Below are 14,233 nucleotides of genomic sequence, written 5' to 3' on the forward strand. Positions count from 1 at the left end.
CCGTAAGCGGTGTGGTGGTGCGCCAGGTGTGCAGAACAACGACTACTACGCCGGGGCGAGCGGCGCTGAGGACCCGCTGTTCACGCCGGCCTACGACGTAGAGGAGGTGCTGGCCAGTCCAGTGGGGCAGGCGATCTCCAGCGTGGTCGGGGCGTCCCCGGAGGCGGAGGACGTGCTGCGGCTGCGCGCTGAGGCGACCGTGTCCTGCCCGGAGCGGCCCGCGCACGGGCTGTGCAACATCACGAGCAGCAGCGGCTGGTGCGTCTTCAACATCAGGCAGGACCCGTGCGAGGCGGGCGACGGCCAGCCGGCCGACATGCCGGAGGGCCTGGTGGACACTCTGCTGGAGCGGCTGGAGACGCTGTCGCAGCCGCTGATGCCGCAGCCGGGGGCCAACATCACGCAGACCGACCTGGCCGACCCCAAGCGCTGGAACAACACCTGGGTGCCCTGGGTCGACTGCATCGCCGATAACGCAGACCCCATGTGCAACGTCGTCACGTAGTGGCCGCTCTCTCTTTCAGCACTTACGTCCCCTCAATAGTGTGATGTAGCTATGTAAAGAGCAATAAATGGCTGTCACATATCGTACTTCTTGAATTTTTCTCAACAGTATGTGTACCTTAATACCAATTCCAGAACAAATCTTACAACCATTACCACTGCGTTTATACCTTAATTAAGTTCAAAATTGTTAAGGCTTTTCTGGCCACTTGTTGACAAACTGCCTATTGGCATCTGTTTAGGGTTCTTCGGCCGACGTTCATCTAAAAGGTTTCCTCTTTCTTGTTTAAACTGTTCGCGTGTTTTTGTATTTCTGCAGCTTCTCTGAACAAACGAGTGTGATAGTGCTTCTCTACAGCCAGAACTTACGTGTCGGCGAATTTTAATACGTGGTCGGTCTCATTCAGTGCGTGCTCTGACACGGCCGGTTTCTCCACCTGCCCCGTCCTGCAATGTCGCTTATGCTCTTTGATCCTGGTGTTAATGGATCGTCCAGTCATTCCGACATAAACATGTGCATGGAATACGGTTTATTCCCGCCCTTGCAAATGGGTCTCTTTTCTCCTTCGCCGATCTAAGACACTCTTTGATCTTCCTTGTCGGTTTGAAATTCGTCTTTACGCCATGTTTGCGCAATATACGGCCGATTCTGTCCGTCACTCTGGGAATGTACGGCAGAAAGGCCGTACCTGACATTTCTTTTTCTGGTTTCTTACTTCGCCGGTCATCGTTCGTGAATCCGCTATACAATCTGTCAATAATGTAAATTATTCTACGTAGCTCAAACATGCAGGCACTTCCCAACTATGTATTCTGAAGACGCCAGAGACTTAAAAAGTGACAATACAAGCTTCACTTTTTCAAACTACGCCAAATAATACTGAAACTCTCGATGCTCACAGAAAGTAATACACTCTACCAAAAGCTAATAATAAAGGATAACTAAGACGGTGAAGAGCCAGTAATTCAAGATAAAAAACTCTCAATAATATGCAACAAACACTGTTTTGGAACGCTTAATTTTTCAAAGTAAACATAGTGGATGAAACATGATCGATACACCAAAATCACCTGTTTCTCAACCCCTTTCGTCCCCCACCTCTCTCTCTCTCTCTCTCTCTCTCTCTCTCTCTCTCTCTCTCTCTCTCTATCTCACACACACACACACACACACACACACACACACACACACACACACACACTCAAATACACACACACACACACACACACACACACACACACACACACACACACAAATCAAATAAGTTTCTCTAGCAGACGCACCATGAAAACTTGCTACCGAAGCATTCAAAATTAACATCGCACTGGACGAAAACAAAACTTGAAACAAGTGAGCAGCGACTATAACTGGATCTCTCGGTGACTAATGCGCCTTTACTTTTTCTCCCACATCTTGTCCTGTGTACGAAAACGTGTGATACCAGGTGCGGGAGAAGTGTAACAGATGTGGAAGACTGTGTATGTAATTACTACCAAATAACAAAGCACATCAATGTTGTACACGTACGACCAATACTCTCTAAAAAATGCTTCAAAATGAATAACTCTCTAAATTCTCCAGACTGCTTCGCAGCTGACATGCTGTAATACCGTAGAAAGGAGTAAACGGATGCCAACCTGTATCGAGCCAATTCCTCAAGGTAGTTCCAGGTGAGCAGAAAAACGAAAATCGAAACGTATAATGTATAATTTTTGTACCTAAAGTAGAAAACAACCACAAAACTTGTATAACATTTTTAAATGAAGAAAACGAGATAGGAGACACATAGGTGTCGAAACATGTCGGGGTAAACAGAAAAAAGAAATGCAGTGTGTTTTGCAGCAGTCAGAGTTCAAAAACATAACTTGGAAGACGTCACCTGAGGCTTCCATCACAATAATGAGAATATTACTTTGATGTATGAACTCTGTATTTGTTGTCTTACGATTACCTGAATCAGCAGTCTTCCTTGTAGATCTAATTAGTTATGGGTGTCATGTTCATAGTATGTACCATTCTCCTCTAATCCAGTAGGGTGGATCTTTCCTTTCCTTACGTTCATTCTTCTAACCAAATGACGTGCTATTGTTCAAGCAATCATTTTTGCTGCGTACAGGACGTCATTCATCTGTACTTCTATTGAGACATGTAGCTTAATGTCATCCATGTCCATCAGACGACTTAACACATTCTTTAAGCCGTTGCTGCTTTCGATAACGAAACTATATCAATTTGAATTAAGTATAGACAGAATTGGATTTTGTGCTAAAAGATAAGGGGCTCAAGCTGTATCTTCTGTGTCTCTCAAATTCTAATTGACTCAGTTATCATACTTTTGTTGCCATTTGTCAGGTTTTGGAGGAAGGAAGACACGCCTTCTAGTGCTTCATCACTGACGAACATGGCTTGATGGCTTAACTGTTGATTTTACTTTTTCTTCTTAATACTTATTATCATCATTTTTGAAGCATTTCGAACTGAACCTTTATTAAAGAGCGGGTCACACGTACGTCTATACTCTATTCCCTTTAGAATTACCACTCTCTATAAGAACAAACTCATTAGACGAACTCGTGATTTGAGTATGGTTGTCTAACGAGTAATGAATATACAACCATACTCATTAGACAAACTCGTGATTTGCCGTCTCTCTTACTGATTTTATGTCCTCATTCTACCGTAACGGCTCTTTATCACGACTAATATAGACTGAATAGTTGGATTCAGAAGTCTATCGCTAAAGACATTTTCAAATCTAACGTTTCACTTCTCTGCTAATAAATCACATTACCTTGCATTTAAAGTGGCTAGTCATTCATGACGAGCTGAAAACAATATAGCGAGTGATTTTCGTTATCTGTAGTTACACAGCTAACAACTGGAGACTCAGAGAGTGTGCTTCTCAGCACTTGATAGTGATCTCATCAAACTCTCATCTTACGACTCCAACACAGGTGCCATCGTCAGATTCAAGTAGGTCTGATTACCTTTCTTAGTTGCTGGGATCAACAGGAACAATAAAATACTGTGTGACATCGGAAACGTTTCAGTAAGTGGTTCGAACATCTGAACACGGCGAAACATCGTAAAGGTGAAATAGTATTTAAGACACGAAAAAAGAAATACGATGAATTTGGTGTCTTGTTTATCAGGTTGTGACACCAAGCTGCAGAGGTTGGCCCTCATTTTTGCAGAGTGTCCCGTCCCATTTGTTTAAAGTCGCTACTCTCCTAGGATGACGTAGAGAATTTCCTTCTGCTTCGCAAGCGGACTTCGCATTGTAAGTCTATCCGAACCAGGACAACTTTGTTGATTCTGGGTCATTTCCCTAATAGTTGTATATCTTTCGTGGTCTCGCTGAGATATTCCATAGGATCTTTTGAGACAGTCCATTTCAACAACTCTCAATTTTGTTTTTACCTTTCTAGTAAGTTTGACATGCTGGCCCACTACTTTCAAGTTTGTTACATTTTCACCACTGCACAGGTATACAGTGTTCTGAAAATTTACCTTGAATCTGCACTTATCAAATTCTTCTAACAATTTTCTTAGCTTAAAGCATATATTATCTTCAGAACTGCCTCATCATCTGAGAAGAACCAATGGACACAAACAGTGACACTTTTTTATCTGAATTCCTGTTCCTGTACATTTACTATTCCACAAGTCTAGGTACAAGAAGAGAAAGAAAGTCGCCAGTCTTCGTTGCTACTCGCCGCGGTGCACAGCACAGCTATACATGACTACGGAAGCACACAGAGAACGCTGGTTAGCCTGGCAGACAATGTGTAGCTGAGCCATTACGGGTAGAACAAGAGTGCTCCATTATCTCTATAGTTTTTCTCACAAGATTTTACAGAAACAACTCAACAAAAAAATTTGATTTTTAGTTACGAAGAACTGTATATGTCACCTTCATGGTAAAGTGCCCATCGTCTCCTTAATGGTCATATTTATTGTGATACTCGCAGCATTGAAAAATATTAGTCGCTATGATTTTGCGATTGGTGCATATTACACCGTATTTTGCTGCGGATGAAATTTAGTTAAGATATTTAATATTTCTCTACACTTGGGAGGAGATCGTCATCTATCCCCAACCTCGAGAAAAAAGGAATTTATGTAGCACTTTTACTTCGCAAGCGTGCGAGAAAGATATCTTCATAACATACCTCACATTTCCTAAACCCCTCGCGATATTGAAACCAGATTTTTGCAAATGATAACACACAATAAGGAGAGTATTTTGCCATATGCTTACCATAAGGAACTTCCTTATCTTTGTTGTTGTAACCGGGCTACAGTTTTTATTTAATTTTTTTTCAGTCCACTGTTGTAAGATTTAAAAATTTATTTATAGGTATCAAAAGCAGAATCTGCTAGTATGAAAATAAAGATGCTATTTCTTCTCTTATGTTACAGCAAATCCGACTCAATGGCGTTTTCTGAAAGATATTGACCTCTTTGGTCATCCATTACTTGTTTAATAAGACATTCTATTTCAAGTTTATGTCGCGATGGCTATTCAAAGGGAAATCTGAGCAGTTTATAGTGTGTTTTGGCAAAAAAGCAAAATTTTACGTGGCAGTTGCATAAATGCATGTGTTACTCAAAACTCGTAACTGATGACACTTGTCTTAAGAAAAAAGTTTAACAACTCAGAGGAAAATAAATCGCGAATTCTATTGCAGGATGAGGGGAATCGTGTAACACAGGGTATTTTTAATAACGGACGGCTATGGCTGTTACTGTCCGCGCTTCAGTTATATTTGGCATACGAAAAAGTACAGCAAATACTGTACCATCTTTCCGTCCTTGTCCCTGCACAGAGCGAGGGAATGAATCTGCTTACCTTTTAATTCACCAGTAATATTGACTTTCAGGAATAGTTGGCAAGGTTCTGTGAGTCGCCATTGTGTTCACAGCTTCATAGTTACGAAAGAGTTTTATTGTGTCAATTCTAGTCTGTAGGTAAAATCGGGCATTTTTCCATTAGAAATAACAAATGTGGTACCTGTGTGTCTCTGGATCACAGTGTTATAAAAATGAGATTGTCATTATTTTATGAACCGCTAGAGAGTAGACAAGGTTAAAATAGATTATAAATATATATATATATAATCTGTTTTTAACACATCAAAGGACTCTTAAAGTGAAGGGGATCACCACTGAATGGGGGTAGGAGCAGTAAGATGGTACACTATTCGCTGAATATTACTTTCATGTTTCTTAGATGAAGAACAAGGAGAAAATCCGTTTGTAAGTTTCCAGACCACTCGCTCACTATTAAAAATATGATGGTTTACGGGATTCTGCCAAAGTCGAAACAAAGTTGCTGCGTTATTTTTGTCTGAACTGTTGACCTTTTCTAACTTGAAGAAGCAGCATCAGTTATGAGTAACGGCTATGTTTCTATTTTTGATGGATTTAATTTTGCTTCTTTTGCTAATACACACCATAAATGGCAGAAAATCACTATACAGCAGCTCTTGAGATAATCTTAAAACAGTGTGTTTTATTAAACAAGAAATAGGAGAATAGAGAAATCAACACCTTATGGAAAACCTCGATGTTTCGGTTTGCAGTAACATAAGAAAAGAAATTTCACGTTTATTTTATACTTGTGAATTCTCTTTTCACTTGCTGTCGAAGACTCTTAAGAATTACGGTAGTGGATTGAAAAAATAAAATAAAAACCATAGTTTTTCCTATATCGCCGTAGATAACAAATTTCCGCACGAAAATCCACCTTACATAGTGCGGCTTAACCGAAGTCGGACCCGCGAATTGACAGTCAGGGTTTTAAGTACAGAGCATTCACCATTTCACAGACTGCATTACCATTTAAAAAAACACTATATATATATATACTAAGAGACTATTTCTGAGATCAGCAACAATCGTTTTAAACAGCAAGTAAAAAGGGAGCAACAGTTTAGATAGCAATAACAGTATTAAAATGACACATGGCCTTTTATCAAATAAGTCCTTATAGACAAGTTCATAAACTGGAAACCCTTAATGTCAAATCATGACTAAGTGTTATGATCATTTAAACCACAGACTGTATATAATCTAACAGAGAACACAGCTTGAGAAAATAGTAGCAGGCGCAATTATGTTACATACCATTTTCTGTTACTTTTTGACAAGAACGTTACAAACCTGCACCATTGGGCTGCCTCAACAAACCTTTTCATGGGCACATTTTCCTGAGCTTATTTCAGGTGACATGACTTACTATGAACCACCTATGCCATACCATGGAAAAATAAAATTTTTAGGCACCCATTTTTTGGAAAATTTATGTGGCGTGATGACTCTCATGGACCGTGAGATGATACCATCAAATATTTTAGTAATTTCTTTAATGTTAAAAGTGACACTGCGAAGCAATGAAAGATGTACATGATTTCTAGATAATCCTTTATTCACAAAATAGTAACGAAAATTTAATTACTGGATGTTATAAAATAGTCTGAAATATGGATCTACTCACAAATAGACATTGCTGTTGGAACATATTATTCTTGTTCTTTTTGCTACAAAAATGTTCAAATGTGTGTGAATTCCTAAGCGACCAAACTGCTGAGGTCATCGATCTCTAGACTTACACTATACTTAAACCAACTTAAACTAGCTACGCTAAGAACAACACACACACACGCATGCCCCAGGGAGGACTCGAACCTCCGGTGGGAGGGGCCGTGCAATCCGTAACATAGCGCCTCAAACCTCGCGGCCAATCTGCGCGGCTCTTTTATCTTCTTTTCTTGTACTGCGCATACGGCAACGGCTACACTTCATAATTTTCTTTGGAAGATGTCCACCCATATTTGAAATCCTATGTTTATCAGAAATACCGTTTTGCCTGCTATTTTAAAAAATGATTACAGATGGAAACCAAAGTCGTTTCCGTGTTGAGAATGCTGACAGTAATTCTCTTGCAACCTGTAAACGGAATGTTAGCTGCTTTCCATTTAATATGGCTCCTGTGTTCACTATAAACGGATTCGTAATGACACCATCAACTAGAAAATAAAAATATCTGTGGCACCACTTTAGAGATCGATGTCCAGATATATACCGTTCTCGATTCTGATAGAAGAGATCCGCGCGGCCCATTACATTGTTGTGCAAACTTATGGCACTCTGACAAGCTTTTCTACATATGGAACCACCCCTTCCTTATCTCAAAACGAATGTTGCTTTCTTGGAAGTTGTTACCGTTCTAGTGTCTTGCAACTTAATCGCAACGACTGAATCTTTGATCTGTGCCTTGAACTCGCCTCGTGAAAGTTTGTCCTTTTTCTCCATCATTTCCGGAAGACTTTTTCTGTTGATTCAGCAGTACCTACAGAATAAATTCTAGTATCAAAAAGTGTTTTCGTTAAGACGTACGAAGTTAAATAGTTGCCACTTGCAACAATACATTTACTGTGTTTCAAAGGTGAACAAAACGCAAGTGCAACCCTTTCACCAAGAGGAATATTGGTGTTATTGTCTTCCCCTTCTCCATAATAGATCGGGAACCTCAGTATGTTGCCTGTCTGAGCATCAACCAGGCACTCCATCGACTGAAACATTGTCTACCACTGAGGGCACTTGTTGAAAAGTAGCACGAGACTGTGTGTCGATATTCAGTATATTATTCAGTTCAGTTCATGTTCAGTATATTATTTACAGAAGGGTCCAAAAACTGTATGCACTGTTTAAAAGTCCATAACTTGCAAACTAGTTGGCGGAGTTGTCTCATTTTTGGTGAAAGGGTAACTTAAAGTCCAATTTAAAGATATCACTGTAGGTGTTCGAAATGGTCACCATTAACATCTACACACAAATGATGCCGCCGAACTGCAGCACGAACTACTGACTGCAACGTGTTTAGTTGGATATTTGCACATGAATGTACGATGGAGTCTCGAAGTTCATCCAATGTAGGTGGCTTTTGTCGATAAACGACGTCCTTTAGTGTTCCCCACATGTAAAAGTCCAGAGGAGTCAGGTCTGGGGAACGTGGTGGATATTGCACAGCACCTCTACTGCCTATCCATCTTCCTGGTAGATTTTCATCTAGATACGCCCTAACACGATTTTGGTAGTGGGCTGTGGCACCATGTTGTTGAAAGTATACTCTTCGGTCTCCATACAAGTCTCGGATGGCAGGTAAAAAAGATATCTGAAGCTTCTGAAGGTATACCTCACCGGTAACTGTGCCGTCAAAGAAGAATGGCCCAATCAAGCCCCGGTAAGACAACCCACACCACAAATTTACTTCTGGCAAAATCACGGCATTGTCTACATGGACGTTCGGATTTTCGGCGGCCCAGTAGATGCAATTGTGGCGATTTATTGTACCACTGAGATTGAACTGTGCCTCAACAGACCACTCAGTCATCTCTGCAAACTCTTCATCGTTGCGAACCACGTTAGTAAATCACTCGTATTACTGCATTCTACTACGATCTGGATCGTCCTCGTTCAGTGCGTGTAGCAAACGTGGGATGTAGCACTTCCGCTTTGCTGTCTTCAAAATTCGCCGAACAATTGAGCGACTCACTCCAGTTTCTCGGGCACACTGTCTCACAGACTTCTGTGGTGAGCGAGTGAATTGTAACACACGACGGACGTTAGCTGGACTTGTTACTGTTACAGGTTGTAATGCCCCAAAATTGAAAAGTAGTGTGAGTGGTATACGTGTGTGGCATTACGTACGTAATTCGCCTCAACTTATTATCAAAGTGTCAATTTCGATATAAAAAAGGGTTGTTAATTTTATATGTATTTGCTTCTGAAAATGTTGTCAAAATTATGTTGTAGAAAGAGCATATGCAAATCTGCCTGTCGTGGCCAGAGATGTCACACAACCGCGACGATAGCAGCAGCATGGCGCACGGGAAAGATACCGACTGATGCGCTACTGGCCGATATTTGAAGAGGGACGAAAACACCTAATAATGAAAGTTGTGAAAAAGAGACAATTAACGCAACATGTTTGTTTGTTCAAAAATTCTGGTTCTTGGTTTTGTCCCTTGTTTCAAGAGTAGTTACCGTTGAGATCTCGTGTAGAGAGTTACATTTGGTGCATCGGTCAGTCAGTCAGTTCGTGACACTCGGAAAGTGTGAGGCTATTTGAAGTTGGGGCTCCAGTGATTTAATGTCGGATTTGGGCTTCTAAAGTTATTAGTTGAACCCGTGATGGGTTTATGGCCTATATGGGAAGCTATATGTAATTATTGGGCTAGGTGTGTTGTTCGCAGTCAGTAGTGGGTTGTGCGAAGATATTTGGAGTATGCTTTAAAAGAGTAATTCGTTGTGTGACACGATAAGAGATTGGTTTTTCTCCCGTTTTCATGTGATTAGTGATAGTGTAAAGTTTGGCCGAGCTAACCTTGGAGTTACTCGCAATCAGGAGTTCCGTATCTCGTGCTAAGGGGAGGTTCTTTTCAGTCTTGATTTTGTGTATTTGGTATCGCCTTCACGCGAAGACTTTGTGAGTGATTGGTTTAATAAGGATAAGCACAAAGCTACATGTGCCGTTGCCGCTTCTGTAATAAGGATTTACTAAAGCTTTGGCGTGAGTGTGCGACTGTATTGGTTGTAATTGTGGGAAAGTCCTAAAATAATAGAATCCTCGGCTGAAAGAACTCTCAAATTGAAGTGCGGCCTATGATTGTCGTGTACTTATTGTGAGAACGGACGTCCTGGTTTGATTACTGCAAACGGGAGAACCAATCTGTGTCAGATACTATGAGACACGCGTGAATTGATGTAATAGTAATTTTCCATCCGACGAAACTGACAGATCCAAGACCTGTTAATTGAGTAGGGCACGATAATTGTATCTTTGAAATTGTGAGTGGTGAGTGTTTTAAATTTGGTATAGAGGGTCCGCGTATGTCAACGCCTGAAGACGGAGAGATTTGCTTTGATTTGAGTGAATATTAATGATGCTTTAAAGTGGCGACGCTAAGGTTTTTTGTTCTTTTTTTATTTTTTTATTTTTTTTTACTAACTTCCGCTTAATGGGGAAGTAGTTTACCATCAGCACTCACGCATGACGAAACTTTGTGGAGACATTGAAAATTAAGAAAATGGCTAAATAAAATGATTCTCGGGCCCTGTTTATCATTAAGGAAAAATTGGTGTCTCGTTTTATCATTTGTCCCCATATAACGTAACTTGAAAATACGATAACAGAATCTTTGAATCTGAAGAAATAAAAAGGTTAAAGATAACTCAGTCAATCAAAACGGTAAAGCACAAGCAGGACAAAGAATATTAAAGTGAAAGGTAAGTCACACTGAGAGTTTGTTACGATAATTACGTAAAGTTCGGCTTAAAGTATTTGAAAGAGGTTTTTTCTGACTGTTTAAGTGATACGAAGTGGAAAAGTTAAGTTATGGGGGATTAATAAACTATGAAGGTTGTAGCATAAACCACTACCATTGATAGAATTCAAAGACCATTAGCCATTGTGTGTGTTCGTAAAAAGAAATAAGCAAGGACAGTGCTGCAATGCAGTGACTGTAGAGGATTAATGATCTCTAACTAGCAACGCTCAGTCAACACGTAAAATTATATCGCTGGCGTGCTCTTACGAAAAATAAACTAACTGAAACTGGTAGCTAAGGAAGTTTAGTCTAGATTGATTGCTTCGGTGGGGTTCTATTAAAGGGATCGCTCAAACTCCACGTTGGATAATTTTCAATCTGGGGAAAGGTAAGATAAATCCAAGGTATCGGCTTTGGAGTGTTGGGTTACGTAAGCGAGGTTTCCGATCATGGTGCTGTGAAGTGTGGCACATCCCAGTGGGTTGGGTTTAATTGACTTAAGTATCGCATAATGATCAGACTTGTAGTTTCTGCTTGATTCCACCGACTGCTAAATTACGTTTGGTGTTAGCTTGCTGGTCGAACCTGTAAAATCTTGTGATAGATGCGTTAACTAAAATTTTCAATCGGGAGCTAACATTAGCGATAAAACCATAACCCGTTTGTACTAGTGATGGTCCAGCTGCATCTTCAGCGGTAGCTATTGTGCGAGTGGTAAGAATCTGGTTAAACTTTCCATCCTCACAACTACTTGCAGATAGTTGATATAGTACACGGCGTTGCGGAACTCTATGATGTCGCTACGCGTTTAATTACACTTGTCATCTCTGTGTATCAGTGCCATCCCACCCAGGTTTGACAAACTGATTAATAGTAGTCGCTTTAGCAGGTGTTGCTGGTTAGTGCAGTAAATATAATTTAGCAGACACATCACCACCGAGGAGGAGTACTAGATGCTGCCTCTGTCTCCAGCCTTCGACTTCAAATTTGTCTCGAATGCGACGAATCGTTAAACGTGTTGGTGGCTCTGTTTGATACTCATTTCGCCATTGCCGTTGAACCTCATTAATGTTTTCGTACTTAAAATACCACCTCAAAACTGACTTCCTTTCATCGAATGTAAGCCTTGCGCCAGCCATGTTTACTCCAGTAACCAGGCGCAACTAAGAACAAAACACTGACTATCTGGTGACTGTCATCTGACAAAACAAAACAACGCAATACAACACTTGTGTGGCAATTGCCGGAACTACAAACTATTGCACTACCAAAGATGAGACAAATCCGTCAATTAGTTTGCCAGTTGTGGACTTTTAAACACTGAATACATTTTTTGGACGCCTCTGAATTATTTTCCTAATATTTTAAAAAATCGTCAGATTCAATGTCGAAAATGACTTATCTTCAGGAAGTGAAAAGTAATATCTTCCTCTCTGGTAAATTAATTATGTAATAAGAAAGATCTAAGCTAAGTGAATATGCCTAATAAAACCTCAGTAAACAGGCATTTTGTCTACACTAAATGTGTGAAACATTGCTAGAGCCGGCCGCGGTGGTCTCGTGGTTCTAGGCGCGCAGTCCGGAACCGTGCTACTACTACTGTCGCAGGTTCGAATCCTGCCTCGGGCATGGATGTGTGTGATGTCCTTAGGTTGGTAAGATTTAAGTAGTTCTAAGTTCTAGGGGACTAATGACCACAGCAGTTGAGTCCCATAGTGCTCAGAGCCATTTGAACCATTGCTAGATGTATGGTCAGCTCGAACCATGGGTGCAGTTATTGCCACATGTTTTGATGTGTTACATTGTATTAGAAAATTTCATATATACATTAACATCAAGAAATTTGCATAACAAATGAGAGAAGTACGGTGGAGTGCTTACAAACGCCACTTGTCTGCAGAAAAACAAACAAAACCACGAAATAACACCAAAACAACGTCTTTCTACCACCACATTGGTCACAACACCCATATAATACTCCATCAATTGTTGACAGTGCGACTGCTGCCACCGGAGGGAATGTTCAGTTTTTCTCTTTCTAATGTGCAGATGGCAACACGAGCAACACATGGGAATGTCGAGTTCCATGGATCCTGTAGGACATAAAAGTATGTGGGTAGGTATCTTCCCGTTGCCCACGAAAGGGCTACAAAGATGAATCTACGAAGCAACGGTCTGAATTTTAGATGCAAAAAATATAATATGAAATGTCAGTACTAGATGCTGCCTCTATCTCCAGCAAGAAAAATTCCGGTCCCGTAACTTCAATGAGTAAAGAAACAAATTTCATATCCTGCGTTCTGGTCTTTCCTTCTCTCCTGTTTTTTTTTTTACCTTTCCATTTTTAGTTTTTCCTTTTTTTTAATAAAATGTTCAGTACTAAGGAACTCTCCACCGTGCCAGACTGGTCACAGTTAACAACGCATGTTCAAAACTTTCGGCACAGATAAATCTCCTTAAGCACGAGCTTTAATCTACGCAATGCAGATTATATGCTTTGCCTCTTACAAGGTTGACTGGTAACACCAAACAAAATAAGGAAGTAAAAACGATCTGTTTGCGCCTAGGCACAGTGCCTACGAATTACACGAAACTGTGGCCAAACTAAGCACGAGGTCCGTTAAAGCCAGTGTCGTTAAAACCCCCGATTTGTGTTCCACCGATAGACACAATGTTACCCATCTTGCACCTACTTTTGAATATCCAAGAGTGCATATAGTTGCATCCACGCTTCCTTTGCTGATTGACGGATGCAGCGCCAACTGCCGAGTCGTAATGCGTCTGTCTTTGCGAATGACAACATCAGCTCTCTGCGACATGTCTGGTGTGACATGCGTGGACGGTCTCCCCGACCGCTGCAAATCGTGGAGCTTCGTCGAAACGCCTTCTAATGACCTCACTCTCCGTGCCCAGCTAATAACTGTACTTCTGTCGACAGCAGACGCTCCATAGACTTTGCACAAGAGTTTGTGAATACTACCCACAATTTCTTTCTGTGCTGTCAGAAATTCAGTAATGGCACATTGCTTGTAACATACATCACCTACAGACGCCATTTTGAACCTGTCCTACAGCTACGCTATCTGTCGGAAGTAACAGAAACTTAGCGCGCTCAAATAATACTTACGCGACGTATCGGATTCATAGCGTTGTTTTTGGCTGAGAAAAAAATGCAGTGCGTTCATTTCTGGGCAACACTCGTGCTTAGGCACTGGAAAAGATACATGTGACGCAGTGAGATTTACACGACCGGAACAATCACGCTCACTCGTAAAAATTCAAGGTACCCTTTCAGAGAAGAAATGGGCTTTTCGGAGCCAAAATTAGGTGAATAAGGAAGAAGGGGGCTTAATTTAACGGCCAGGAATCAGATAACAAGCGCAGCTAGATTACC

At 40.9% G+C, this 14,233-nt stretch overlaps 2 protein-coding genes across 3 annotated transcripts in view; both read left to right on the forward strand.

Moving 5' to 3' along the window:
• Positions 1-591, forward strand: part of LOC126284308 (arylsulfatase B-like) — a 197,602-nt gene extending 197,011 nt beyond the window's left edge. Inside the window, exon 9 of the mRNA XM_049983139.1 lies at positions 27-591. Coding sequence (XP_049839096.1) covers positions 27-505 — 479 coding nt within the window. The 3' untranslated portion in view covers positions 506-591. The remainder of the gene's footprint in view (positions 1-26) is intronic.
• LOC126284309 (arylsulfatase B-like) overlaps positions 1-14,233 on the forward strand; it is a 177,079-nt gene that overhangs the window by 96,443 nt on the left and 66,403 nt on the right. The window lies entirely within an intron of this gene.

The sequence above is a fragment of the Schistocerca gregaria genome, chromosome 8, assembly GCF_023897955.1.
Source record: "Schistocerca gregaria isolate iqSchGreg1 chromosome 8, iqSchGreg1.2, whole genome shotgun sequence".
NCBI lineage: Eukaryota > Metazoa > Arthropoda > Insecta > Orthoptera > Acrididae > Schistocerca > Schistocerca gregaria.